The sequence below is a fragment of the Capricornis sumatraensis genome, chromosome 8, assembly GCF_032405125.1.
Source record: "Capricornis sumatraensis isolate serow.1 chromosome 8, serow.2, whole genome shotgun sequence".
Taxonomy (NCBI): Eukaryota; Metazoa; Chordata; class Mammalia; order Artiodactyla; family Bovidae; genus Capricornis; species Capricornis sumatraensis.
In genome coordinates, this window is record NC_091076.1 from 5,018,862 (window position 1) to 5,045,078 (window position 26,217).

General features: G+C 51.6%; 1 protein-coding gene across 5 annotated transcripts in view; it reads right to left on the reverse strand.

Moving 5' to 3' along the window:
* Positions 1 to 21,026: 21,026 nt before the first annotated feature.
* PPP6R3 (protein phosphatase 6 regulatory subunit 3) overlaps positions 21,027 to 26,217 on the reverse strand; it is a 123,060-nt gene continuing 117,869 nt past the window's right edge. For all 5 annotated transcript variants that reach the window (XM_068975905.1, XM_068975903.1, XM_068975901.1 and 2 more), the window contains 2 exons: positions 26,018 to 26,137; positions 21,027 to 23,012 (listed from right to left, as the gene is read on the reverse strand). In XM_068975905.1, the coding sequence (XP_068832006.1) occupies positions 22,961 to 23,012; positions 26,018 to 26,137 (172 nt within the window). In that variant the 3' untranslated portion in view covers positions 21,027 to 22,960. The remainder of the gene's footprint in view (positions 23,013 to 26,017; positions 26,138 to 26,217) is intronic.

Genomic DNA, 26,217 nt, shown 5'->3' on the forward strand with positions numbered 1-26,217 from the left:
ACCAGACCACCTGACCTGCCTCTTGAGAAACCTATATGCAGGTCAAGAAGCAATAGTTAGAACTGGACATGGGACAACAGGCTGGTTCCAAATAGGAAAAGGAGTAAGTCAAGCCTGTATATTGTCACCCTGCTTATTTAACTCATATGCAGAGTACATCATGAGAAACGCTGGGCTGGAGGAAGCACAAGCTGGAATCAAGATGGCCGGGAGAAATATCAATAACCTCAGATATGCAGATGACACCACCCTTATGGCAGAAAGTGAAGAGGAACTAAAAAGCCTCCTGATGAAAGTGAAAGAGGAGAGTGAAAAAGTTGGCTTAAAGCTCAACATTCAGAAAACAAAGATCATGGCATCCAGTCCCATCACTTCATGGGAAATAGATGAGGAAACAGTGGAAACAGTATCAGAGTTTATTTTTTTGGTCTCCAAAATCACTGCAGATGGTGATTGCAGCCATGAAATTAAAAGACGCTGACTCCTTGAAAGGAAAGTTATGACCAACCTAGATAGCATATTCAAAAGCAGAGACATTACTTAGCCAACAAAGGCCCATCTAGTCAAGGCTATGGTTTTTCCAGTGGTCATGTATGGATGTGAGAGTTGGACTATGAAGAAAGCTGAGTGCTGAAGAATTGATGCTTTTGAACTGTGGTGTTGGAGAAGACTCTTGAGAGTCCCTTGGACTGCAAGGAGATCCAACCAGTCCATTCTAAAGGAGATCAGTCTTGAGTGTTCATTGGAAGGACTGATGCTAAAGCTGAAACTCCAGTACTTTGGCCACCTCATGTGAAGAGTTGAATCATTGGAAAAGACTCTGATGCTGGGAGGGATTGGGGGCAGGAGGAGAAGGGGGCGACAGAGTATGAGGTGGCTGGATGGCATCACTGACTCGATGGACGTAAGTCTGAGTGAACTCCAGGAGTTGGTGATGGACAGGGAGGCCTGGCATGCTGCGATTCATGGGGTCGCAAAGAGTCAGATACGACTGAGCGACTGAACTAACTGCATCAGGCAGGGTCCAAGGGGCCCCCGGGGATGCCGGCCAGCGCCCCAGGGCCTCTGTCCCACGGCGGGAGCCTCCTCTTTCGCAGGACAGCCCAGCAGAGTGACAGGACCAGGTCATGGTCACGGCTACGAGGGCCACGCTCCTGGCCACCCAGACAATGCTGAGCCCAGGCCGGTCCTGGGCCGGGAAGAAGGTGAGCCCGCCCTGCTCCAAACGGAAGAGTGGTTTCACGCTGGGGCCTCGGCCCCGGGCCTGCAGGCGGCCACCCCGTCCTGATCACCTCCCGAAGGCCCCGCCCGCCCCCAAATACCATCATGCTGGTGCGGGAGTGCCTGCTCTTTTGGACGCCTGACCTCACCCTAGGCAGCCCTGAAGGGCAGTCCTGCCGCCCGTGGGCTCAGTCAGTATGTCAGAGTCGGCTGGGAGTCTCTCTCAGTGGGCTCGGTGCCTCCTGGAGCCGCACCTGGGGCCTGCAGGTGGGAGTAGGGCAGCGCGTGTCCGGCAGAGCCCGCACCCTGGGGCCCTGGCCAGCAGAGCAGCGGCCCCTCGCCTCCAGAGACAGCAGCGAGGCCGTCCCCCGCCCTCGCCCCTGACGCAGAGGACAACACAACTCTGTGCTCGCTTTCATCAGCAGGCAGAGAGCCCTGGTGGCAGCACATAATGGCCTAATTTACGCCGAAATTACCGATAATTTGGGCCATTGAAGCTCATGGGCTGATGACTGCCTTTCCTGAACACAGGATAAAGATGGACTCTATAGAGTAGCTGTTTCTGCGGTTATATTTTCGTGTTTTGCTTTCTTTTTAATGCATCCACAGCTGAGCGAAGAGCCCTAGAAACAGGGCTGGTGAACAGGCTGCCCGGCGGCCCGTGGCCCAGCTCCCGGCCAGACCACGCGTGTCGCTGTCAGGGACCGGCCGCCCCGCCGCCTGCGGGCCAGTCTCTCCATCTCATTTGCATTTTTATCCCTTTACTCGCCTTCCCTTTCATAACTTTCATATCTGAAAGCGTTACAGGGAGATGGAGACGTATATTTGAATTGACTTGGGGCATCACCTAACGAGATTTGAGTTTCATTTGAAGCTATTAAAAACACATTTCGAGGATATTGGCCAGAATTAAGAAGTTGAGCTGAGAATATTCTGGAGAATTGACCCTTCTGAGTGAAAGCCGGCTCACGGAAGTCATCAGCAGGAGACAAGCTCATTGCTGGACCCCTGACGTGGTTTAGACGCAGGAGGGGCCTCAGGGCGTTGAGGGGTCACAGGCCTCTGAGGCCAGCTCAGTGTGGACCAGGCCTCACGTGGATCTGGTCCCGGAGAGTGCCTTCCCCGTAAGGGCTAACGGGAGAGCACCCCTTGGAGCCGCGACTGGACCTCCTTCGAGGGCCGGCAGGTGCCAGGAGCCAGCGTGAGGAATCCCACCCGTGACAAGGTCATGCGGCAGAGATCTGATGGGCAAGGTCGAGTCAGATCTCAGGTTTTCCCCCTGGTATTTCCTGAGTGTGTACCCCCCAAAATAAGAATATGCCTGCCTGGAAAAAGTCATCTCCAGGCTTTAGTCTTCTGCATTTGAAAGGGTGTTTCAATCCAAAAACCCCTCTGATGGCTTTCTAGTCTGCCTGCAAGACTCGTACAGCTGCGCATGTGATTGTTTGAGGCCTCCTGACCGCAGGAGGCACAAGAAGCTTAAAACATCCTAGGAATGTAGGGGCTTCCGAGGAGTCAAAATCATTAGAATAGAACTGATTAAAGGTTTCATTTGTTGAGCCAATACTTGCTGCCAAATTTTCATATCTTTTACTTGTTGATATAGTTGGTAAATAGAAAAAACAAGTAGCAACATTAGATCTCTGAGTTAAGTACCCTCTTTGTTATAACCCACTGCGCCTTTGTTCTGTAGAGATGTAACTTTAATGCTTTAAGGAGATGCAGATTAAAGAAAAACACTTCAGGGGAAACGAGATTAACATTCATTAAGGAAGAGAGCCAAAAAGTGTTAGCGAGCCTCTTGGCCAGAAGATAATGTAAATCACCTGAGACCTTTTGTATCCAAAAAGATATACAGAGAGTCTGGGCTGCTAAAGCTACATAATTTTGTATTACCCATTGATCTCTATGTACAATCAAAAAGGTATAAAAGGCCTTTCTAGACAATAGAGGCAGGGCCGGTCATTGGAAGGACCGGTTTCCCCCGTGTCTCCTCTTTACTCCTTTTCAGGCTGATCCCTTGGAACGTGGAGGCTCACCATGTCTACTTACTCGGCTCGGCTTCTAAGATCCGTAAAAGAGAGAGCCCAAGGCGGGGCACTCTCCGATATTCAAATGGGCGCCGGCAGCCTAACGTAGACGGTGCGAGCTCCTTGTCTGGAATTTTATTGGTTTTCCACGTAAACCCAGTTAATCAGCCTCTTTTCTCCACCTAATTTTCCTACTACACTATTTCTTCCTAATCTAATATTATATTAATAAATACATAAGTCTTTCCGTCCCCGCTTCAAATTCCCTGGATCCACCGGGGCTGGACCCCGGCAGGCAGAGGTGTCCATAAAGGGCCAGACAGTGACTGAGGCTTTGCGGGCCACCCGGCGTCACACAGCTCAGCCTGGAGCTGCAATGCGACAGCCACTGAAGGCGTGTGTGGGCAAGCCAGCGCAGCCTTGTTTCAGGGAGACGCCACAAAACCAGGCAGAGGGCGGGCTCTGGCCCTCGGGCCGTAGTTTGCTGACCTGATCGGAATCCCCGCTCAGCCACAAGGCCGAGCTCAGCCTGTTCACGCAGCTTGCTGCACCATTCAGTTCCATCGTGGCATATGTGACGTGAGCCTGTCTTTGTGAGGAACAGGATTCAACCCCCTCACTGGGACAGGCCCCTGTGGCTTGCAGGCCCATCTGCACGGTTAGTGTACTGACCAACAGCCACCCCGAACAGGAGCGGCTCCTGGGGACACAGCTGCCACCCTGGCCTGTCATGGAGGCGGGGTCAAGGCATGGCCAAGGGGTGATGGTGTTCTCCAGCCCAGCCCTGGGGGTGCATGGGGAGCGCAGGGGAGCAGGGCATGGGATTTGGGGCCAGAAGCCAGCCTGCAGGGCACTGAGCCTCAGGGAGGTGGGTCAGTTGGTGCCGGTGCCCAGTGAGACCCAGTTCCCTCCAGTCCGGCTGCGCTAAGCACGCAGGTACAGACACACCGCCAGGCTCTGCTCTTCCGATGGGAATTGGGTTCATCAAGCTGCCTGCAGCTCCTGCAGCTCCTGAGGCCAACTTGAGTCACAGCCGTGAAAGCCCCTCGGTGACAACGAGCTCGATGGAGCCCGAAAGTTCTCGGCGTCCCCAAGACGAGCTCTGAGGCTTCTGAACGTCCCTCTCCACCATCGACGATGAGAAACAAATCCACGTCAGCCGCCCGAAGGAGAGCTGTGCCCTCAGCCTCTTCTCTCCACAGAAAACAATCGCACGGTCCTGACACGGAGAGGAGGGGGTGAGCACTTTCCAGAGGCCGGGCGACAGGTGCCAGGCTAGGCTGGGCAACAGGTGCCAGGCTGAGCCGGCCTCGCTGAGCATCCTGGCTGTCCTGCCCTCGGTGACGAGGGTGACATCGAGCGACTTCGGCAACTTTGTAATGTGTTGTGGTTTCCTCTCTCATGAAATGGAATTTACAGCACCACCGCTCTCTTGCAGCTTTGTTACCTTCTCACTCTTGGAGGTCCCTGCAGCCCCTACCACACCCCAGCCACTCTGCCAGAAGGACGAGGGGCTCCAACCCGATGGGTGTCAGAAAGTGGGCAGGGCCGTGGGAGCTGGACGGGGCGCGCGGAGGCTGCCGGGAGGACAGGCCGAGTGCTCCTTCCAGTGGGCAGACTAAAACAGGTCCAGGACTGGCGAGTCCCCATAGCAGACTCCTGGGGTCCTGATGACCCCGAGGGGCGGGACCTGTCCTCCTGACACTTGCTCTGCCTGCAGGTGCCCCCCGCTCCCTGCGGGGGTCAGGGATGTGCCCGCGGTGGCCTGAGCAAAAACTTTCAGGACCAACCACGTGAGAACATTCACAACCCTCTCAATGCTCTGGCTATTGCCATTCTTCCTCTTTCCCTTATTCTACAAATTTCTCCTGGGAGCCACTCAGTCGTGCCCTGAGCAAGGGTGATGGATTCCCCAGGGCACCCTTGTGACTCAACAAGCTGTGTGAAATGTTCTTCCCTGCTTGGGATCCTGATGTGATGGCTAGAGCTGTGCCGCTGTCTTAAGACCATGAGGTCACAGCAAGAAGGATGGTAAGTCAATGTTCTGAGGGTGAGACGGGGTGGTTGAGGTGCCACAAGCCAGCCCTGAGATGATCTCCTCCCCACTTCTCAGGAGAAGGAGTAATTCATGTCTTTACTTTCAGTCATTGCCAGTCCAACGTTCTATTACTTGTAGCCAGAGGTGTCAGGACTGATTCACAGGCAAAGCTTTTGAACCATTAGGATGATTGTGTTACAGTGAGCTTACACGCTGATGGGAAAGATTAATGATTGGGAGAAGGAGGTGGGAGACCAGGGGAGGGGTCCTTTGGTGGGGACGGCTGTTGTTCAGTTGCTCAGTCCTGTCTGACTCTTTGCCATCCCACGAACTGCGGCACACCAGGCTTCCCTGTCCTCCACTGTCTCCCAGAGTTCACTCAAGTTCATGCCCATTGAGTTGGTGATGCTGTCTAACCATTTTCTTTTCTTTTCTTTCTGCTAGCCATCCAAGTAGATGTGAAACAGCCTCAGCTTTTCAGTCTGCACTTCCCTAATGCAGTGACTGGGGCTTCCCAAGTGGCTCAGTGGTAAAAGAATTCACCTGCCGATGCAGGAGATGCAGGAGAGGAGGGTTCGACCCCTGGGTCGGAAAGATCCCCTGGAGGAGGAAATGGCAACCCATCCCAGTGTTCTTGCCTGGAGAACCCCATGGACAGAGGAGCCTGGGGGGCCACAGTCCACGGGGTCACAAAGAGTCGGACACGACTGAGCGACTGGGCACGGCACACAGTGCAGCGATTAGTGATGCTGAGCATCTTTTCACAAGTTTATTGGCCACTCATACACCTTCTTTGTCTATCCAAGCCCTCTGCCCATTTCTAAATTGGTTTTTGGTTCTGTTGCGGTTGTTTAATTTACTCTTTTTGCAGTCAAACACTACTCCAGTGTATGGTTTGATCACTGTTTATCCACTCATTTGGACAGTTAGGCTGTTTCCGTATGTTTTGTCTATTATGAATGATGCTGCTTTGACCACTCCGGTACATGTGTTTGTGGGGCCCTGTGTGTTCACTGCCCCCGGGTCTACCCCTAGGGAGGGAACTGCCACATCAGATGGTAACTCCACGTTAAATCTTCTGCCAGACTGTTCTGAAGTGGCCACACCACTTCCATTCCCTGAATGACTTCATAAGAGTAGAATTTCACAGAACAGAACACAGCAATTCTGGAACTGAAAAGACCAGTGGGCCAGAGGGACAAACCTAGACCCAGACACGGCAGAACTGCAGAGCTCCGAGGGTGAGGGGCGAAGTCGAAAAGCTTTCACTTCCCAGGTGGCTCAGAGGTAAAGAATCCACCTGCAGTGCAGGAGATTCAGGAGACGAGGGTTGGATCCCTGGGTCAGGAAGATCCCCTGGAGAAGGAACTGGCAACCCACCGCAGTATTCTTGCCTGGAGAGTCCCATGGACGGAGGAGCCTAACGGGCAACGTGGGGTTGCAAAGAGTTGGACATGACTGAGCATGCACACTCTTCTGAAAGCTTCCAGAGAGAAGACAGCAGCAGCTAGGAAACAAGACTCAGACTGATTTGAGTTTCCAGTCAGGGACACGGGACAAAGGAGGCAACAGCAGCACCTTCAGGCCCTGGAGGGAAGATGAACCTGCACATGGGGGCCTGGGCCTCAGACGGACGCGGTGCAAGCCTCGCCCTTAACCAGACACGGGCACACCCTGCTGAAGGAGATGCAGGAAAGGAGGGTTAATGCTGATGAAGTGGTTCACATCTCCGTGAAAGGCGTCTTGACGAAAGTGAAGACGCACCAGTCTTGCAGAATGTTTGTGAAACGCGTAACTGTCGAAGAATCAGCACGGAGAATAACTATGTGGAGGCGTCCCACAAATTCATGAGAAAAAAGTCAACTCAACAGAGTGGACGGAGGCCACAGCAGGCTTCTCACAGAGCAGGAGGTGTGGCCAGTGATACACCGTGGAGATTCGCTCCATGGCGGCTGATGGAACTCCGTCTGAAAAAGACACACAGACGTTGCAGGGAAAAGGAAGGAGGGGGAGTGAGTTTTCTCTGTTTCCCTTTTCTGAGAAGAGAAGAGAAAGGGGCAGTGAGCAGGCCTGAGCGCGCCTCAGTCTCTACTTCCTGTGCTTAAGCCCCTCAGTCGGGCCCACCTCTGAGACCCCCATGGACGGTGGCCCATCAGGCTCCTCTGTCCGTGGGATTCTCCAGGCAAGAATACTGGAGTGGGTTGCCATACCCTCCTCCAGGGGATCTGCCCGACCCAGGAGTCAAAGCAGGGTCTCTCGCACTGCAGGCAGATTCTTTGCCAGCCGAGCTATCTGGAAAGCCCGGTTTTTCCCTTTAACTGCCCCTAACTCTGTATGTCTGTAAGTTTGCTCTCCTGTCCCCTCACTCTGCAGGAGCCACCCTTCACACCTAATTTTCCTTTGACTCTATGCTAAACACATCCTGCACCCTTACAACACCTTCCCCTTGGAGCTATCAGAAAGGAGGCCACAGAGCCACCGAAACGCCAGTCGATTGCTGGCTTACCGATGCCAGCCTATGACTGTCTTTGAAACAATGCAAGAAATCGAGATCCTATCACCTTTATTCCTCATCTTATATGAGCCCCTAGACTCCTCACGGGGGTTGGGGCACAGTCCTCGAGGGGTGGGCCTACTGCGCTCCCCTCTCTGCCGGCTGAGAATTAAAGCCACCTTTCTATTCCTCCAAACTCCGTCTTCATATTTTCATTCAGCTTCAGTGGGCAGAGGAAACCAGGACTGTGGCCAGCAACACAAACCCGGCTGCTGCTCGTGTGGGACAGGAGGCAGGTCGGTGCGGCCTCGTGCCTCGTTGGGTAGAATGTAAACGGTTCTGCTCCCTTGGGATGGAATCCTCTGGTCAACCTGGAGGTCCACGCCTCACAGCTCCGCTGCGGGGTCACCCAAGTGGGACTGCGGCCCTGTCTTCCCTGGGGACACACCCTAGAATGTCCTCAGAGGCACCGTGTAGCAGCCAAACCAGGAACAGCCCGAATGCGATGGCACGACGTGGGCTCAGTGACAAGCAGCTGGCCGGCAGCCCCCCGCTTCCTGCAGGATGGGCACAGGGCCTGGGGAGCCCTCAGGCCACACACAGAAGCCTCCTGGTGGGGGCCCCTGCAGGATGCTGCCCCTGGAGGGGCTGTGGTCAGGGCCGTGTCCTGCACCCCCTCTTACCTCACCCCTGTGAGCCGTCACCCAGGACCAGGCAGCTGTCCCCAGATGTGGCAGCTGCAGGTCCCACCCAGAGGCCCCACGAGACAGGACCACCAGGACTGGGAGGACCAGGACCAGGACCAGGTCCAGGGCTGGGAGGACTCAGCTCCCTCAGCCCATTGAGGATCCAGGGTCTTGCTCTCCGCCAGTCTGGCGTCCCCCCACTCGCAGCTCTGGGGACCCTCACACACCTGGGCCTCGGCCTCCCCAGAGCCATTCCCCAGCCCCAGGTGCCCCTAACGCCCACCTGAGCCCCCAGCCTGGGCCCTCCCACCTGGCGGGCTTCTCTGGCCCAGTGAGGGGGCCCGACCCAGGGGAACACCACTCCTTCCATCTCCAGGCCCACCAGGCCCCCTGGGGTCTCCCATCTCCCTGTGCATACCTTGCTCTGTCTTTAGGCTCAGAAGTGGACCTTCAGGCCCAGGTTCCCAGCTCAGCACCACTGACGCAGGGTGGGAACACTACCCGCCAGGGGCCAGCGGCAGCCTCCCTGCACCCCCGTGCCCCAACCAATGTCTGCACAGAGGAGCTGCCGGGGGCCCGTGACCTACGAGCACATCCTCGTGGCCCGTGCCACCCACACCCACACCCACAGCACAGGAGCCCCCAGGTGAGAGCGAGGAAGGGCCTGAGGACCCCACCTTCCTCCCAGGCTGGGGACACAGGCCGGAGGGCCGCAGAGTCTCCCGCCTCAACAGGGACACGGGGTGGGGGCCTGTCCCACCACCTCCCCAGGACGGAGGAGGCTGCCCTCGGGCCCAGGCCTGGAGACCTTCCCAGGGAGGCTCGGCTCGTTCACCCTGGGGAGACATACCCTAGGCAAGGTCAGAGGGCACAGGAGGTCGCAGAGGCCTCTCGATGGCCTGCGAAGCCTGTCTGGCAGAGCACCAGCTGAGTCCATTCTGGAGTGAGCAACCCCAGGGTGCGGAGCCCTCACCTGCGGCTCATTGGCCGCCAGAGATCTCTGGGTGTAGATACGGTGATGCTTTGCTTGCAGAGTGAAGTCCCCAGAACGTGTTCCAGGGTGGGGATCAGAGCCAGCTGTGCTGGGACCCGGGGTCCCCAGCAGAGACAGCAGCCATCTGTTTTCAGAGTGAAGTCCCCAGAACGTGTTCCAGGGTTGCGATCAGAGCCGGGTTTCAGCTGGGCTCCAGGGCCCCGGCAGGGACAGGAGCAGGAGCCACACAAGTCCTGGTGCCTCGTCGACACTCTCTAGGCCTTCCAATGTCACCCTGCAGCCTAGATGCGGGCAAGGACAGAGCTGGCCTGCACCCCACGTGCCCAGGGCCAGCTGAGTGCAGCGCCTGGAATGAAGTATGCAGCCTTGTGTTTCTGCAAAAACAAACTGGTCATTAGCTCAAGGGAACCTGTGGAGCAACCAACCAGTGCCTGTGAGTGACCCTCAGCCACACACAACCGCACTCAGAACTGGACCCGATAGGGCCGGGGGTGTGGGCGCCACATCCCTGAGGCTCCAGGACGTGGTGGGGGTTTCGGGGAGCCAGCCTTGTGCCGAGTGGGTCCCTACGAAATCCCACCTCACCGTATCTAAGTCGTGTGGCAAGTCTTCCCTGAGAGTCGCTGGTTTGGGCCCGATGACCAAGCGCTCTGTGTTCTCATTCTGACCTTCTGAGCTCCAGGACCACCCCTGCTGCAGAGTATCGGCTCCAAAAGGTGGGGCCAACAGGGTCCCCAGGGCTCGGCGTGTAGCAAGAGCTAAACTGAACCAAGACTGGACAGGAGGTTGAAGGTGGGCTTGACGACCCCATCCCTGTGTATGGCAGAGGCCACTCCCAAGAGGTGAAGTGCCTGCAGAAAGTTCAGGATTTGATGGCATGGACCCTTGCCTCTGAGGGTGAAGGAGCAGAGCTCAGGATCTGGGGCCTTGGGGGGACATGGGGGATGGGAGATGGGGGGGGTGAAGGGAGGGGGAAGAGGGTGCTGTTTCCCCTCCCGACCTCCTGCTGCCCAGCGAGGTGCCCACGGCTCGGGCACTGTCTTGGGAGACACACCAGCTGGCCTGGGTCAGGGGTGCGGGCTCCTGTGGCTGGAGCTGGGGGTGTGCTGGGACGGGCCTGGCTCTTTTCTGCGCCCGAGTCCCCCGCCGTGAGCCTCCACCCTCCTGCGGGGATCCATCAGCCGTGGGGTGGGAGGGCCACAGGGCCCTCCGGGTGCAGGCAGGGAAAGGCACTCAGGGCAGAGCTGGGAGCCTATGGAAGGGCCAGGGGCTTACGCAGAGCTGGCTAGGGGGCTGGGCTCTTGTTCTGGGTGAGGGGCTCCGGGCCAGTGTAGAGGAGCATCACCGGGCCCATCCTGGTCCCTCTCCCACGCTCAGTTTGGGGAGCTCTTTTGCGTGGCCTCCCTAATGGCCTTAAAGTCTCGGGTGAACACTAATGCAAGTAATTTTGCCTCTCACTCACAGATTAAAAATAGAAAGCATACAATGGCCCTAGTCCACTTTAGCAGAGAAAATAAAATAGTAGAAAAATAATAGGAAAAACTACTGTATAACTTTCATCACCTTAAAAAAAAAATTCACTCACTTACCTTTTCTCCCCCGTTTTCCTGCATTTCCAACAAAGCGGAGGTTATGATTAATTTCCGGACAGGGTAACCTTTTTGTCAATGCGCCGTCCCCACAAATGAACTACTGCTTGTGGTAATTAATGTCATCTTGGGCCTGACAGCGGGCGCTAATAAGGATAATTGGCAGCAGCGAGCATTAGCCGTGATTAGTCATATGCATCCACGGGGCCTGTAATTTTCTACACGGAGCGGCTTTACTTGTTTTCAGCCTCTGTCTGTTTTCAGGCATTGGACTCTGGGCTAAACATTTCTCTGAAAAGGATCCCCTTTCTGCCTGGTGCTCAGAAGCCGGGTTCTCTTTTCAAAGGTGGAAAAAGCACCAAGTAGAGCATTTTGTGTTGGCTAGATTTGAAAATAAAAACACCGGCCCCAATGGAGTCAGCACCTCCTGGGATTTGGTGCTGATTAACATGGACATGCTCTTTGTATCATGATGGAACAGATCCTCAGAACTAAGGCAGGATTCACCCAAGAAATATCAAGACAGAAAAAGAAAGGCCCTTTCTAAAACCAGAGTTTTGGAGTTCACTTGAATGGCCTTGATCAATTGTTCCTGACATGGGAAGAACAGATGACAAGGCCGTGCAACAAACGAGCGCGACAGACACTCTAAAACGCAAGGAGTGCGTCGAGGCCGGGTGGCAACGCTGCAGGTGGCTCTCCTTCCTCTGTGCTTCCGTGTTTGGAATCTCTATAATGAACTTGCACTGCTGCTGTAATCAGAGGGAAAAATTTTATCAGTTACTTCACAGTGGCTTTCGCCTTTCGGTCCAGTCTACACAAACTGTTCGATTATCTTCTCTGCAAAATCATGTCACTCCCTGTTAGACGAACTTGTCAGTTGTTCAGTCGTGTCCAACTCTTTGCAACCCCATGGACTGGGGCCCACCAGGCTCCTCTGTCCACGGAACTTTCCATGCAAGAATACTGGGGTGGATAGCCTTTCCCTTCTCCAGGCGATCTTCCTGACCCAGGGATTGAACCCAGGACTCCTGCACTGAGGGCAGACTCTACCATCTGAGCCACTACTGATGCTGTAACCAGAGGGAAAAGATTTCGCCTTTCAATCTAGTCTACATAAACTGTTACTTTCTGTCCGAAATCATGTCACTCCCTGTTAGAAAAATAATAAAAGAAAGAAGAAAGGCCCTAAAATTCAATAGGCTTTTTAAAAATTATGTATTTATTTGCCTGTGCCAGGCCTTAGTTTTGGCACTCGAAATCTTTGATCTTTGTGAAGATCTTTGATCTTTAGGACATGTGAACTCTTAGTTGGGTCATGTGGGGTCGCGTTTCCTGATGAGGGATTGAACCTGGGCCCCCTGCATTGGGAGGGTGGAGTGGTTAGGATGCCACGCTTCCACTGCAGAATGCACGGGTTCCATCTCAGGTTGGGGAACTAAGATCCCTTATGATGCACAGCGTGGCCAAAAAATAGAATAAAATTTCCCTCAAGGAAACCTCTCACTGAGTGTTTGCTCTGCGGGCATCATCTCTCCATCCACTCTGGCATTGCGGGAGCTCCAAGGGGCAGGGCAGTGTCTGAGTGGATCATACGAAACAGAAGCCAGCATGTAATTTCATCCCTGAGGCAGGATACTGGTGACAGTTCCTGGGACAGAGGCGTCTGACCAGGAAGATAGATCCCTGAGCAAGCCTTCCATGGTGGTGTTTTAGGGGCCTGGAATTGTGGTGGGGGTGGTGTTTCAGAGACAAATCTGGGGCTTCCCCTGAGTTTAGAAAGAGCATGTCAGGATTTGAGCAGAAAGGAGGACGATGGGATACCCCGGGGTGACTTGCTGTTGTGCCCCTCGCATCCACTTTACCAGGCCGGGGATGGTTGCTGCCATGGATGTTGGTGGTGAACCTCTCAGGACGGCCCCTTCTCTGGAGACATGCCCTCAGCGGATGGAAATCACGTTCCTGCATCCTGCCCAGGGGTGGCCACAGTCAGTGACTGCAAAGGCATAAAAGGCCAGCCCCTCAATGAGGTATGCTCCACAGTCACGGCAGTGGAAAGTCACAATCTTCCAGCCCAGGGTAACAGAGAAGCTGGAAATGGGAGAAAGCCTGGAAGCAGAAGGGAATGAGACCCAGAATCTGAGTATAAACTCTGCCCAGAGAACTCCCCGGTGACCTAGTGGCTGGTGAGGACTTGGCGTTTTCACTTCTATGGTCTGGGGTCAGGTCCTGGTGGGGAACTGACATCCCACAAGCCGCATGGTGAGCCCCACCCACAAGACAGCACTCTGCCCAGATCTCTAGACAACCACCAAACTAGACACGCACAGCAGAGCTCTCAGGGGCCTCAGTAAAAAAGCAGACAGATATGAGAGAGGCATCTACCCTTAAAAGACATAACCGCTCTGGGTCATATTCATGAGTCTTCTCTCTATACATACAGAGCATAGCGGCAGAAAGCTGAAGCCTCACTGGCTTGAAGTGTCAGAAGACAGCGTGTGGACTGGCAGAGCTGCTGGAAAACTGGGTAAGTTGCCAGACAAGGAAGCTACAACAGAGCCTCCAAACCTGAGTATAAATTCTGTCAAGTATGCAGACGCAGAGGGCAAGCCACAAAGGCTACAGCTGGAAGCTAAAAAGCTGAGCAGAAATGCCAGCTGCTACACACCATGGAGGAGAGAGACTTTACAGTTTCAGATCTGTCACGTGAACTCCCAACAATCTTGAGAAGAACAAAACAGAGTCCAAAGTGGCTGTAAAATACCACCTGTGCTGCCCTGTTAGCAACACGAAATAACTAGACACATGAAGCAACAAGAACTTATGATTCATATTCAGGAAGAAGGCAGCCAACGGAAACTGACCTGAGTGCACCGAGAGGTTAGATTTGGCAGACAAGCTTTGAAACAGCTATTATACATATGTCAAAGGAATTAAATTTTAAAATGACCAAACAGCTGAAGGAAAACATAGTCTTAATGAGGAAACAGACGGGGATCTCAACAGAGAAAAGAGAACTCCAAAAAAGAATCAAATGAAAATTCTAGAGTCCAAAAGCAAAATAACATAAATGAAAAGTTCACTAGATAGGCTCAAAAAGGAGATGGTAGGGGAAAGAACTTGTGAACTTGAAGATAGGTCAATGCAAATTAACCAAAAAAAGCGCAGAGGAAGAAGACCAAGGGCAAAAGGACAGCCTGAGAGCTCTGTGGAATACGAAGCCGTCCAACACACGTGTAACAGGAATCCCAGGAGAGGAGAGGGGATGCAAGGGAAGAGAAAGGCAGAAAAGATACATGTGCCCCCAGTTTCTCAAACCTTGGCACATCATAAACAAATTGCTCAAAGGCAAAGCCAAAGAGGACACCGTGAAAGTTTCAAGAGAAAGAAACAACACACCACGTTCAGAGAAACAACACTGTGCTCATTAGATAAGGAACAACACAGGCAAGGCGATGAAAGAAAACAGAAGCGCGCAGAATAACGACGTCGCACCCCTATCTTCCACCACTTGCGAAATTAACTTGAAATGGAAGACCTGACAATAAAAACTCCTAGAAGAAAACATGGAGACAAGGTTCCTTGACACTGGTTCTGGTAATATTTCTGGGTGTGACATCAAAATCATAAAATATTTTTTATGTCTACGGTTTGACAGCAAAAATAAATAAGCAGAACTACGTCAAACTACAAAGTTCCGCAGCAAAAGAAACGAAGGATAAAATGAAGAGGCAACCTACAAACGGGAAAAGACATATTAACATTTGTGAGCCAGATATCTGACAAAGGATTAATCTACAAAATATATAAGGAACTCCTACATGCATGCACGCAGATTATGTCACTTCTGTCGTGTCCGACTCTTTTTGACCCCATGGACAGGAGGCTGCCAGACTCCTCTGTCCATGAGACTCCCCAGGCAAGAATACTGGAGTGGGTTGCATTCCCTTCTCCAGGGGATCTTCCCAACCCAGGGATCAAACTTGAAATCTCCTGCATTGCCAGAAGGGTTCTTTACCTTAAGTGCCACCTGGGAAGCCCCATAAACTCAACAGCAAAATTCCCAAATAATCCAATTAAAAAGTGGGCAAAGAACCTGAATATACATTTTTACAAAGCCATACAGATGGCCAACAGGTGCATGGCAAAGAGCTCAGCATCAATAATCATCAGGGGTGTGTAAACCAAAACTACAATGAGATACCACCTCACACCTGTTAAAAAGGCCATTGTCAAACAGACAAGAGAAAACAAATATTGGTGAAAATGTGGAGAAAGGGGAACCCTTGTGCACTGTTAATGTAAATTGGTGCAGCCACTTTGGAAAACTGTATGCAGTTTCCTCAAAAAATTAAAAATAGAACGACCATATGATTCAGTAATCCCAATCCTGGGTACTTATCAGAAGTATCAAACCAGTCAATCTTAAGGGAAATCAACCCTGAATATTCACTGGAAGGACTGATGCTAAAGCTGAAGCTCCAGTATTTTGGTCATCTGATGCGAACAGCTGACTCACTGGAAAAGCCCCTGCTGCTGGGAAAGATCAAGGGCAGAAGGAGAAGAGGGCCTCAGAGGATGAGACAGCTGGATGGCATCGCTGATGCAATGGACATGAGCTTGGGCAAACTCCGGGAGATGGTGAGGGACAGAGAGACCTGGCGTGCTGCAGCCCATGAGGTCGCAAAGAGTCAGACACGACTGGGCGACCGAACCATACCTGGAAGGAAATGGAACCACTGTCTTGTCATATAGTCTTGATTACGTTGTGGTATGTTCCTTCTATACTCTTGTTCCGAGTTTTCTTACGAAAGGATGCTGAGTTCTGTCAAATGCCTTTTTATGCATCTGTTGAGACCGTATGGTTTTGGTCCTCACTCTGTTACCAAGGTGCATCCCATCTGGTGCATATTCTTGGTGCTTCCCCCGCCTCCATGCTCCCACAACTAGATAACCATCACAGACCTGTTTCCCTTTGGCCATCCATTTGTTCTTTAATGAGACCAACAAATTTCATTTACTTTCCAGAAAATGCTGTTTTGTCTCAAGGATACCCCGTGCATACTCTTTCAAATCAACTGAGCAAGTACTAAGGGATTATTCTTTATCCTGCTTAGAATTCCAAATGCAATTTCAATCTAAGGATTGTGTCTCTTCTAATTCTGGAAAATAACCAGCTAGTATTTGTTCAAACATTGCTTCTCCACAATCTTCTGCAGCTCTCCTCAGACCATGCTACAGCCTCGACCCATCGCCAAGCCCTGCAAGCTCTCATCATTCATGCCAGGTTCTGGCCGAAGGTCTGAGAACTATCTTCTAACCCCTCAGCCCTCTACTTATGTCCACAGTTGATCTTGTCTACTGACTTTTTAAAAAATGTTACTGGCTGTATTTTTCGTTTACACTATTTCTGATTGGTTTTCCTCTCTTCTTCTAGACATTTTGTTTACAATAATTTTGTTTCTTTGGGTGGGGAGGAATGTCTTCATTCTGTGTCTCTTTATTTCTCTCCTTGAGCTACTAAACATCCTTTAGTCCTTATGTGGTTTAGTCGCTCAGTCGTGACCAACTTTTTATGACCCCATGGATAGGCAGCATGCCAGGCTTCCCTGTTCTTCACCGTCTCCCAGAGTTTGCTCAAACTCATGTCCATTGAGTAGGTGATGCCATCCAACCATCTCCTCTGTCGCCCCCCTTCTCCTCCTGCCCTCAGTCTTTCCCAGCATCAGGGTCTTTTCCAATGAGTTGGCTCTTCACATAGGTGGCTAAAGTATTGGAGCCTCAGCATCAGTCCTTCCAGTGCATATTCAGGATTGATTTTGGTTTGATCTCTTTGCAGTCCAAGAACTCTCAAAGAGTCTTCTCCAGTACCACAATTCAAAAACATCAATTCTTTGGAGTTCAGCCTTCTTTACGGTCCAACTCTCACACCTGTATGTGACCACTGGAAAAACCAAAGCTTTGACTAAATGGATCCCTGTCGGCAAAGTGATGTCTCTGCTTCTTAGTATGCTGTCTAGGTTTGTCGCAGCTTTTCTTCCGAGGAGCCTCTTTTAATTTCATGGCTGCAGTCACCACTCACAGTGGTTTTGGAGCTCAAGAAAATAAAGTCTGTCAGTTTCCATCATTTCCCCATCTATTTGCCATGAAGTGATAGGACCGGATGCCATGATCTTAGTTTTTTGAATGCTGAGTTTTAAGCCAGCTTTTTCAGTCTCCCTTTCACTTTCATCAAGAGGCTCTTTTGCTTTCTGCCATTAGGGCGGTATCCTTTGCATATCTAAGGTCACTGATATTACTCCCAGCAGTCTTGATTCCAGCCTGTGATTCATACAGGCTGGCATTTTGCATAATATACTCTGCATAGAAGTTAAATAAACAGGATGACAATATAGTCTTTATGAGACTGTTCCACAAAATCAGTTTCACCTGAAGTAGATCCTAGTCAGAGTTGGATGATTTCTTGTTAACATTAGAATTCTGTATGACAATCTTGGAATTTCAGCTTGTAAGCTCTTTGGAGGTGTTATGATTCCTTCTCTGAGTTTTTTTGTCTAATGGCTTTATGACAGTCTGTCCAGCCTCAAACCATCTCCTGTGATGGTGCCAAGTGCCTGCTCTGTGTAGGGGATCCTAGAATATTCTGGATGGAGTCGCCCACTGTGGGGCAGGCTGATCCAGGATGAGGTCCCAGCTGCTCCATGGGAGCTGCAGCACCAGACAGAGGTTGGCTCCCTTTTCCCACTTGTTTTACGAGTGAGTCCTTCCAGCTGCTGTCCAGGAAGGTCCCCTGGAGGAGGGCATGGCAATGCCCCCCCCACCAGTATTCTTGCCTGGAGAATCCCATGGACAGAGGAGCCTGGGGGGGCCACAGTCCATAAGGCACACAGAGTTGGACACCTCCGAAACAACTTAGCAGGAGCCCCCCCAGCTGCTGTCCTCAGCCTCCCACCGCATGGACCTCCATGAGCAGCTGTGACCTCACATACTGTAAGCTGCTTACCGATCTCCCCACTGTTGGACATGGTTTTGACCTTGTTATTATGAATGAAGCGGCAATAAGCATCCTTGTATGTCTTTCATGAACATATATTCTACTGGCTCCACATTTTCATCAGTATTTTGTAATGCTGGTCTTAATTTTAGCCATTCTACCAGGTGGGAGAGGGTAGCTCCTTGTGATTTTAATTTGCAGTCCCTGGTGACTGGTGACTTGACACAACCGCTTATGTTCTTCTTGGTCATGCGTGTGACTCCTTGGTGATATGTGCTCATCTCTTCCCCACTGGTTCCACTTCACCTCATTATTTCAGGTGCATTTTTCTAGTTCCTGGATGGGAGTCCTCTGTCAGACTCACAGAGGTTGCTCTTGTCCTGGCTGTCCACGGTCTAACCTGTTCATTTGGAAGAGCAGAAAAATTTCATTTTGATGGCAGCCTCATTTCTTTTCCCTTGCAACTTGTGTCCTAAAAATTCTTTGCCCACTGCAAAGCTAATTATTGTCTTCATCTAGAAGCTTATGTAAATACTTATGTTTTTAGACCCACCACCTGTTTTGTTCTTTTTTTTTTTTTTCCCAGGGGGAGAGGGGGAACTGTGACAGACACGTGGCTTGGGGAATTGTAGTTCCCTGACCAGGGACTGAACCCGGTCCCTCAGCAGTGGAGGCGCTAAGTCCTAACCACTGTACCACCAGGGAGTCCCCAATCAGTTCCTCCGTATTAATTTCTGTATATGGCATTTGACAGGATTCAAGGTTAATCCCTTTCCGTACAGCCAGGTGCCAGCTGAAAAGACTTTCCTTTCCCTGTGTGACTGCCTTGGCAATGTTGCTGAAAATTAACGCACCATGTCCCTGTGAGTCTGCTCTTGGATTCTATTCCATTTCACTGATCTACGTCAGGGGCCAGCAAGCTTTCTCTATAAGGGCCAGAGGATAAACACGTTGGGGTCTGCAGGCCGTACGGCCTCTGTTGCAACTATACAACAATGCCAGTGATCACGAGAGCAGCCAGCTGGGGTTGGGTCCAGCAGCAAGGATGAGCCCCTCAAAAGCCACTGTTCTTGTAGTCCCGTCAACTGTGATTCTCATACACACAACTGGTCTGTGTTCAAACTGTTTTGTTCACTACCTGGCTTTGCCTACTGCAACGCCTGTAACATTTCCATTGTTCTACAATATTTGACAGTCTCCACTCACTGCTCTACTCTGATGCCAAAGGGGCAAATTCCAAGAAAAAAATAAACACCGTAAGGATCTGATTGGTAGTGTACTACAGCAACCAACAGTTGCTGATACTGACAGCTGGTATTAGCTGAGCATTCACACACTGAGCATTGTTCTTTAAATACTGAAAAGTTAACCTTCACAACTCTTGTCACCTGCTAGCTGGGCACCCTTTGTCAAAACCAACACCTGTGACCCTCTCATCCATGTGTGAAACAAGGACAGCCATCCATCTCGTAAAACTGCTGTGAAGGAAAGTCAACGCACATGAAGCTTTTAGGACAGTGTTTTGAGATCTTAGTTCCGTTAACAAGTGGAGAACTGTACAGGAGAAACAGAATCACCCAGCATCTTATGTCACGTGGTATGGAACACCGTCAGCCGAGTGGTCCTCGTCTTTAAGCACATATAAGCCATCTCAGGGAATAAATTCAAAGGCAGCAGCTTGTTCTGTCCACTAGGTAAGCAACGAAAGCCTGGTACAGATGGTAAGGGCAAAGCCCAGAGGCTGACCACCGAGATGAAGGGCTGAGCAGGAAAGGCGTCAGTACGGACAGGAACAGGAAGCAGATGAAGAAACTGAATCAAAGAAAAGGACGAAGACTGGCTGTGGAGTGAGGCCAGCAACTCGACTCCCGGCCTGTCACCAGGGTCCACGGGCAGCAGACAGTGGACAAACCAAGGGGCGCGGCTCTGTCCCGACAAAACTGCACACGGGTGTTGGGCCAGAGCTGGCACGTCAGAGGCAGCTGACTCTGAGGCGGAAAAATTACTAACTCCGTCTTTCTGGAGTGAAGGCACTTGAGTTCTCTGGAGGTGCAGGCTGTAAACAGCTCAAACCCAGGCTCAAAGCCAAGATTTGCAAAGGCCGGCAGGTAACATTAGCAGGTAGAGAAGCAAGTAGGGAGTTCATACTAACATTTCCTGTTTTATATCCATGAACTCGTTGCTGTGGTTTTCCCATGTGACAGAAAAAGCAGCCGAGACAGAAAAGCTCTCCGTCCTGTGTGGGTGGAGCAGCTTGTGACTATGTCAACGCCAGCTGGCCCCGGTGCCCTCGGTGCCCTGGCCGGTCCCGCTGCATCCAGACTAACACGGGGGCCTGGTGACCAGCTGGCTCTGGGGGACGGGTACCAAGCAGGTGGACACTTTCTCATGCAAACACGTGAGGAAATAGGGAAAGCAAGCAGCTGTGCCGTGGCGGTGGCATTGTGGAACAACTGAGAAGTTTCACCTCCAAGTTACTGGCAGGTCTAGATACCAGAGCCCCAGGCTGGAGAGACGCTAAACACGGAGGACACACACACAGCAGGGAAGACTCGGGCTCGCACGGTGCTCCCACCGTCGGCACCAACTGTTCTCGCCGCAGGGGCGGGACACATGTAGCTCGTCAGCCAGCGTGGCTCCTTCTCGCCAGCCCAGGATCCCGTGCCAGGGAGCCTGACCCCTCAGACTCCAGCAGTGGTTCTCTCACAGCCTCAAACCCTGTCTGGTTACTAGAGCCCAAGCAAGGTACAGAGACTTCTGGAAACAAAGAACCAGGCTTTATTTTGTCGTTTTTTTTTTAATACAGGTCTGGTATTATAGACATCTGTAGTCTTGCATTTAGTAGGGCCAATCCACAAAAATTAAAGTAGAAACTCAATGAGCGTGTACTTGCTCCAATCCCTGGGGCTGGCAGACTCCCACCCCCAACAGACTCTGCACTGCCCACCCGTGTCCCCTCCCTGCCAGGCGAGATGAGCAGGACACAACCCACCCCAAGGAGAAGCCCCAAGGGCCCTTCCATCAGCAGCGGGCGGGATGAACAAGATGCCAGGTTTACCTTGGGAAGGTGCAGAGGCTGAGGAGATGCAGAGGGTGCGGGACTGTGCGTGCAGCCCTGGAGCCAGGCGGCGCCCACAGAGCTCTCCACCAGGCCAGACCAGGGCACGCCGTCCGCCGGCAGTCCCCGAGGTCGGGCCACGTCGGTCAGCACCCTTGAGACCAGTGAGGGGAGGCCTGTCCTCTGGCGGCGTTGAGGGTCCAGGGGAGCGTGCTCGAGGACAGTGTCTTCTGATAGGAGCTCCCGACAGAAAGGGTCCCTGAGTTGGTGCAGAGGCCAGCGCAGCAGCCCCACTGACTGTCCCAGGGCACGCGGCTGGCCCCACTGTCCTTGGGGGCTAGTCTGCCTCTGGAAACCTCACCAAGGGCCTCCACACCATTTACAGTGGGAAAGTAAACCAGAAATAAGGCATCAGACATTTGATTTTTTTTATTTCCATATGCAATGTAATGTTTAGGCACGCTGCTTGGGATGCTATTTCTAAAAAAATCGTTGGCCATTTTTCAGAATATCCTTTTGGTTTTAAATACTGGTCAGGAAAAACAAATGATGTAAAAATACGTGAATAATTTTCTATTACAGAAATGAAAAACTGATTTGCATCTAAAAGTGCAAGAGGTGAAGCAATTTAACCCTTTCACCAGACGACATGGCAATATACAATATATTGCTTCAGCTGTTTGAGAAGGCTGTGATGTATTTTTATATTGACATAGAAATTATAAATTACATTGAATTAGTATCCATTATCACTATATATGTACACAAACCAGTTCTAAAAAAAAATACACTGGTTTAGAATTTACGAGTGAAAATCTCACAAGGTACAGTAAAACAATGGGCATGCTGAGGTGCTGGACTCTGATTTCTAGTTTAAAAAGACTAGCCTGTAAAATGAACGCACTCTAATTCCATTAGCAGCACGAGCATTTTTCCACTGACTTGCCTAATATGATTCAGGTATGTCACATATGCAGATTGCTCTGAAATGTTCATTGGTGATGCTTGTTATTAACAAGGTAAATTTTGGTGAATGGGTTAAAAGGCAGATGAACAACCAAAACAAAACATAAAACAAAAAAAACCCAAACCACAAGCCATGTACACTCCAAACAGTCTAGTGTTTCACCTGTAGGGATAAACAGTTCAAGCAAACAAGACTTTAACAGAACATATGGCTTTACAATAACACAATTTATCAACTAAGTTGTAGCAATAAATACTTAATCTCTACCAATAGACTTACATTTTTTGATCCGTTTTTAAACAATACAGAAAACAGTTACCAATTAAAAACTGGTTATAAAAAGAACACCAAATATTTCTTATTCAAAATCACTTTTGTAAGTTAGAACAACCAAAATAACACTTGGAGGGTGTTTCAATCCTACAACTCCTTGTCAACCTGGAAGAAAATGAATTCAGAATTTTGTACAAGGTGAAAAATGTATGAAAACTGCCTAATACTTTGGTCACACTAATAATTGTCAAATAGTTATGTTTCAAATACAATAGATCTGTGTATTCACTTTTATAAAACTATTCTTACAGCCATTTTAACTATAGTATTACTACTATTATTACATGGGTGGCAAGATCTTATTTCACAGGCTACCCATTATTTAGAACAATACAATATAAACATACGCAAAAATTCTTGGTATTTGTCAATGTGCAACATTTGTACACGTCTGGGTTTTTCTGTACAGCGTCTTAGACTAGAATAGAAAGCTTGCTGGTCCTGATCCCTTGCAGAGTGAGTGCAGCAGCGGTGGCTTGGCGGGCTCCCCACGCAGCCCAGAGCCCCGCCCACGAGGCGCCCGCAGCCCTCGGTCAGCAGCACGGGGGGCTCCTCATCATACGGGGCCATTGACCGCCGCGTCGCCCGGCACGCTCGGCTGCTCGGTCCTGCAGGGGGGCGAGAGACGGCCTCAGGACTCCCAGAGAGACCAACGCCGTGCCGCACCCCGGAGTGGGTGGACGACGTCCATCAGAATACTGTTCAGGCGGGCCTAGAACAAAGCCTGCACTCAGGAGTCACTCCACGAAATGCTTCTTCAGTGAACGTTTCTAAAGCTCCAGAAACGAACCGACAGCTCTAAGCTTCGGCTGGGGTAGACAAGGGCTGCAGGGCAGCAGGTGCTGGGAGACCCTCCCCACCTCGCCGCCGGAAGCACGGAGGCAGAAGGCCAGCGGTCTGCAGCCGCTGTTCCCGGAGCCTTCGGAAGCTATCTGATCACCCCTCCTTCAGCACAGCTTTTCATGTTCCATACACTGCCATCCACATGAAATTTCACTTGGAAAAGTAGGATTGTACTACTCAGAGAAGAGGTGGGGCGGGGGTGAAGGGGAACAAGAGAAGTCTGTCTTAAAAGGACCAACTCTGAGAACAAAGGTGTGCCCTGTAACACGTACTCCCATGAAGCAAAGGTCAGGATAATGCGGGGGGGTGGGGGGTGTGTGTGTCTGTGTGTGTCTGTGTGTCTGTGTCTGTGTGTGTGTCTGTGTGCCCTGTAACACGTACTCCCATGAGGCAAAGGTCAGGGTAATGCTGGGGGGTGTGTGTGTGTGTGTGTGTGTGTGTGTGTGAGATGACAGGGTACTCAGGGCTTTCCTGCCAAAACCACAACTGGAGCATGTAAGAGATTCTTCACGGTGCTCCCAAAACCTTACAGAGTAGACCCCGGAAAGGAGACACTGCTGACAGCGGGCAGCACAAGGCCTCCTGACCCAGCGTCCACCGGTTCAGCCCGTTAGTCCCAACAGAGACCCGTGAAGTCAGCTCCACACACATGGCAGACGTGACCCACACTGAACGCTGTCTCATTACACCACAGAGACATGGGCCCTGTCTTTACCACCCGTGAGCTGTGTGATCTTCAGTGAAGTTTTCAACCTCTCAGCTTATTTTATCCCCCTGTAAAAGGGAGATAGTAAGTCCCCATAGAGATTAGTAGGACTACAACGTATGAAAATGCCTATCTACACACCAATGGCACGATACCACAGAGACTCGATCAACACTGAAAGATAACATTTTGTGGCAACAGACATCTTTAAGTCAACAGCACACCTAAAGCCTCGTATTTGGTAGATGGACCCCCAAGGGCAAGACTGCACACGAAGTCCCAAACAGCTGTCTCCATCCTCAGCGCCGCTTTACATACGCTGCTCTCGGAATGTGGCGTGCTGCGTCAGCAAGACTGCCTCTGTCCCTGTGGTCAGGAGTCCGCTTCCCAGAGTGCCCCTTCCAGTCCTTCACCCGGCGGCAGGCAGTCTTCACGCCCCTGTGTTATCTGTGGGTCTATCACCAGGACTAACCGCTTCCCAATGTGTGACGCCCCCCCTCCTTCCCCTCCTGCTGGCTCTCCCCACCTGCTCCTCCGCCCCCTGAGGCCTGCAGGTTGGGAGATGTCTCCAGGCTCGGAGAAGAACACGCAGGTTTCTGGGGCAGATACCCTGCACTCCAGAGCCCAGCAGCTGCTCCCCCAGGCCTGCCTCACTCGCATCAGAGAAAGCAGACCCAGGAGCCGCGACTCCAGAGCAGGCGGGTTAGCTGGCTTGTAGGCAGCACACAAAACAAAGGAAATTTACGGGCAGACAGTGCGGAGATGATGGTAACTGATTAGAAGTCAGATCTACGGAGGACCTCTGGAAAAACAAAGGAAAAAAACTCCAGGCAAAAAAATGACTCACCTAGACCCTGAGCAGCACAGCTTGGGCTGGACCCCCCGAAGCTAGAGGGCCCCTCGACTCTTCCTCCCAAATCCTCCACTAGAGCCAACAGGTACAAGTAGTTCTTATAACCGATGCAGTTTATACAAAGTAATTAATTACAAAAGCAAAGCCCTCATTCTGGCAGTAATTTCCACATGAGAAAGAAAAGCTGGGTTTGCTACACAAGGAACACGCGGTTTATAGACTTGTGAACCGAGAGTGCCCCCTGTTGGTGACCACTGGTTATACTGCCCCTAAAATGCCTGGATTTTGGGGGGTCAGGTGAGCAGAAAGCACGTCCCTGAAAAAGGCTTCCTAAGGTTCCTCTATTCCTTATGGAAGGAATATACAATCAAAAAAGGATATATTTTTGATTCTATATATATACATAGGATATATTCAATATATATTGGATATATTCAATCAAAGTTCCCTCTGTGCAGGGCTGAGCAGAGGTCCGTGTGGTCCAAGGCAAGCTCTGATGGCAGCAGGAGGCTGTCCTGGCTTGTGGGGCCTATGGTGGCCCTCGGGAATGGGCGGAGGCTGGGGCTTGGCCTGTGCCTCCAGACCACTGGCTCAGGCTAAGCTCAAGGCCACTGGAGAGGGAACGTTATGCTGAGAATCCCTCGACTCTGCAGGCAGGAGCTGCACACTTCATCTGGACAAGACACGTATTTTGCAAAAATAAAACCAAAGAGTGACTCACATTGAGAGTTCAGAACACTGAGCTTACACGGCGAGCTGCACTCTGGGAAGCCACCTGAGTGTCACATGGACACACCTGCACCAGTGGGCACAGGAGCCGCTTGCCTTGGTAGCTGGGTGACTGCAGGACAGAGGGAACCCAATCCTGGAGGGGCTCAGTACCAGCCCCAACTCGGTGCCCCTTCAAGAAAAACAGGAGGGGGTGTGCCAGCACGAGAGACCCTTCCACCCCCAACAACTTCTCACAGAACCAGTGACACTACCTCCAAGAAGCAGACAGTTTCTGGGCTAGGAGGCGCGCTGCAACACCTAAGTTCTCAGCTCAGTCACCTGGCTGCCATGCAGAACTGGGGAGCAGCACCAAGCTAAGCAGTCACTGACCAGCTGAGGACAGCTGCAACGGCCCTCACCCCCAGGCCCGCGCCCCTCCCGGCTCCCAGGAGACCAAGCGGGGCAGGGCTGAAGCCGGCCGGCGGGAAGCAGGCACTCACCTCTGCTCTGGGCTGCTGCTGGGGGGCCGGGGGGCCACAGACTTGCCCTCCGCCGTCTCAGGGCTCTCCTCCACGTCCTTACAAGCAGCATCATGAGAGGTAGACAGTTTTCCTTCCTCACTGCATAAAGAGGACGACAGGCAGCGTGAGAGGCCACGGTGGCACCGGCAGGCGGAGGATGCGGGCGCATGCGATGGCTC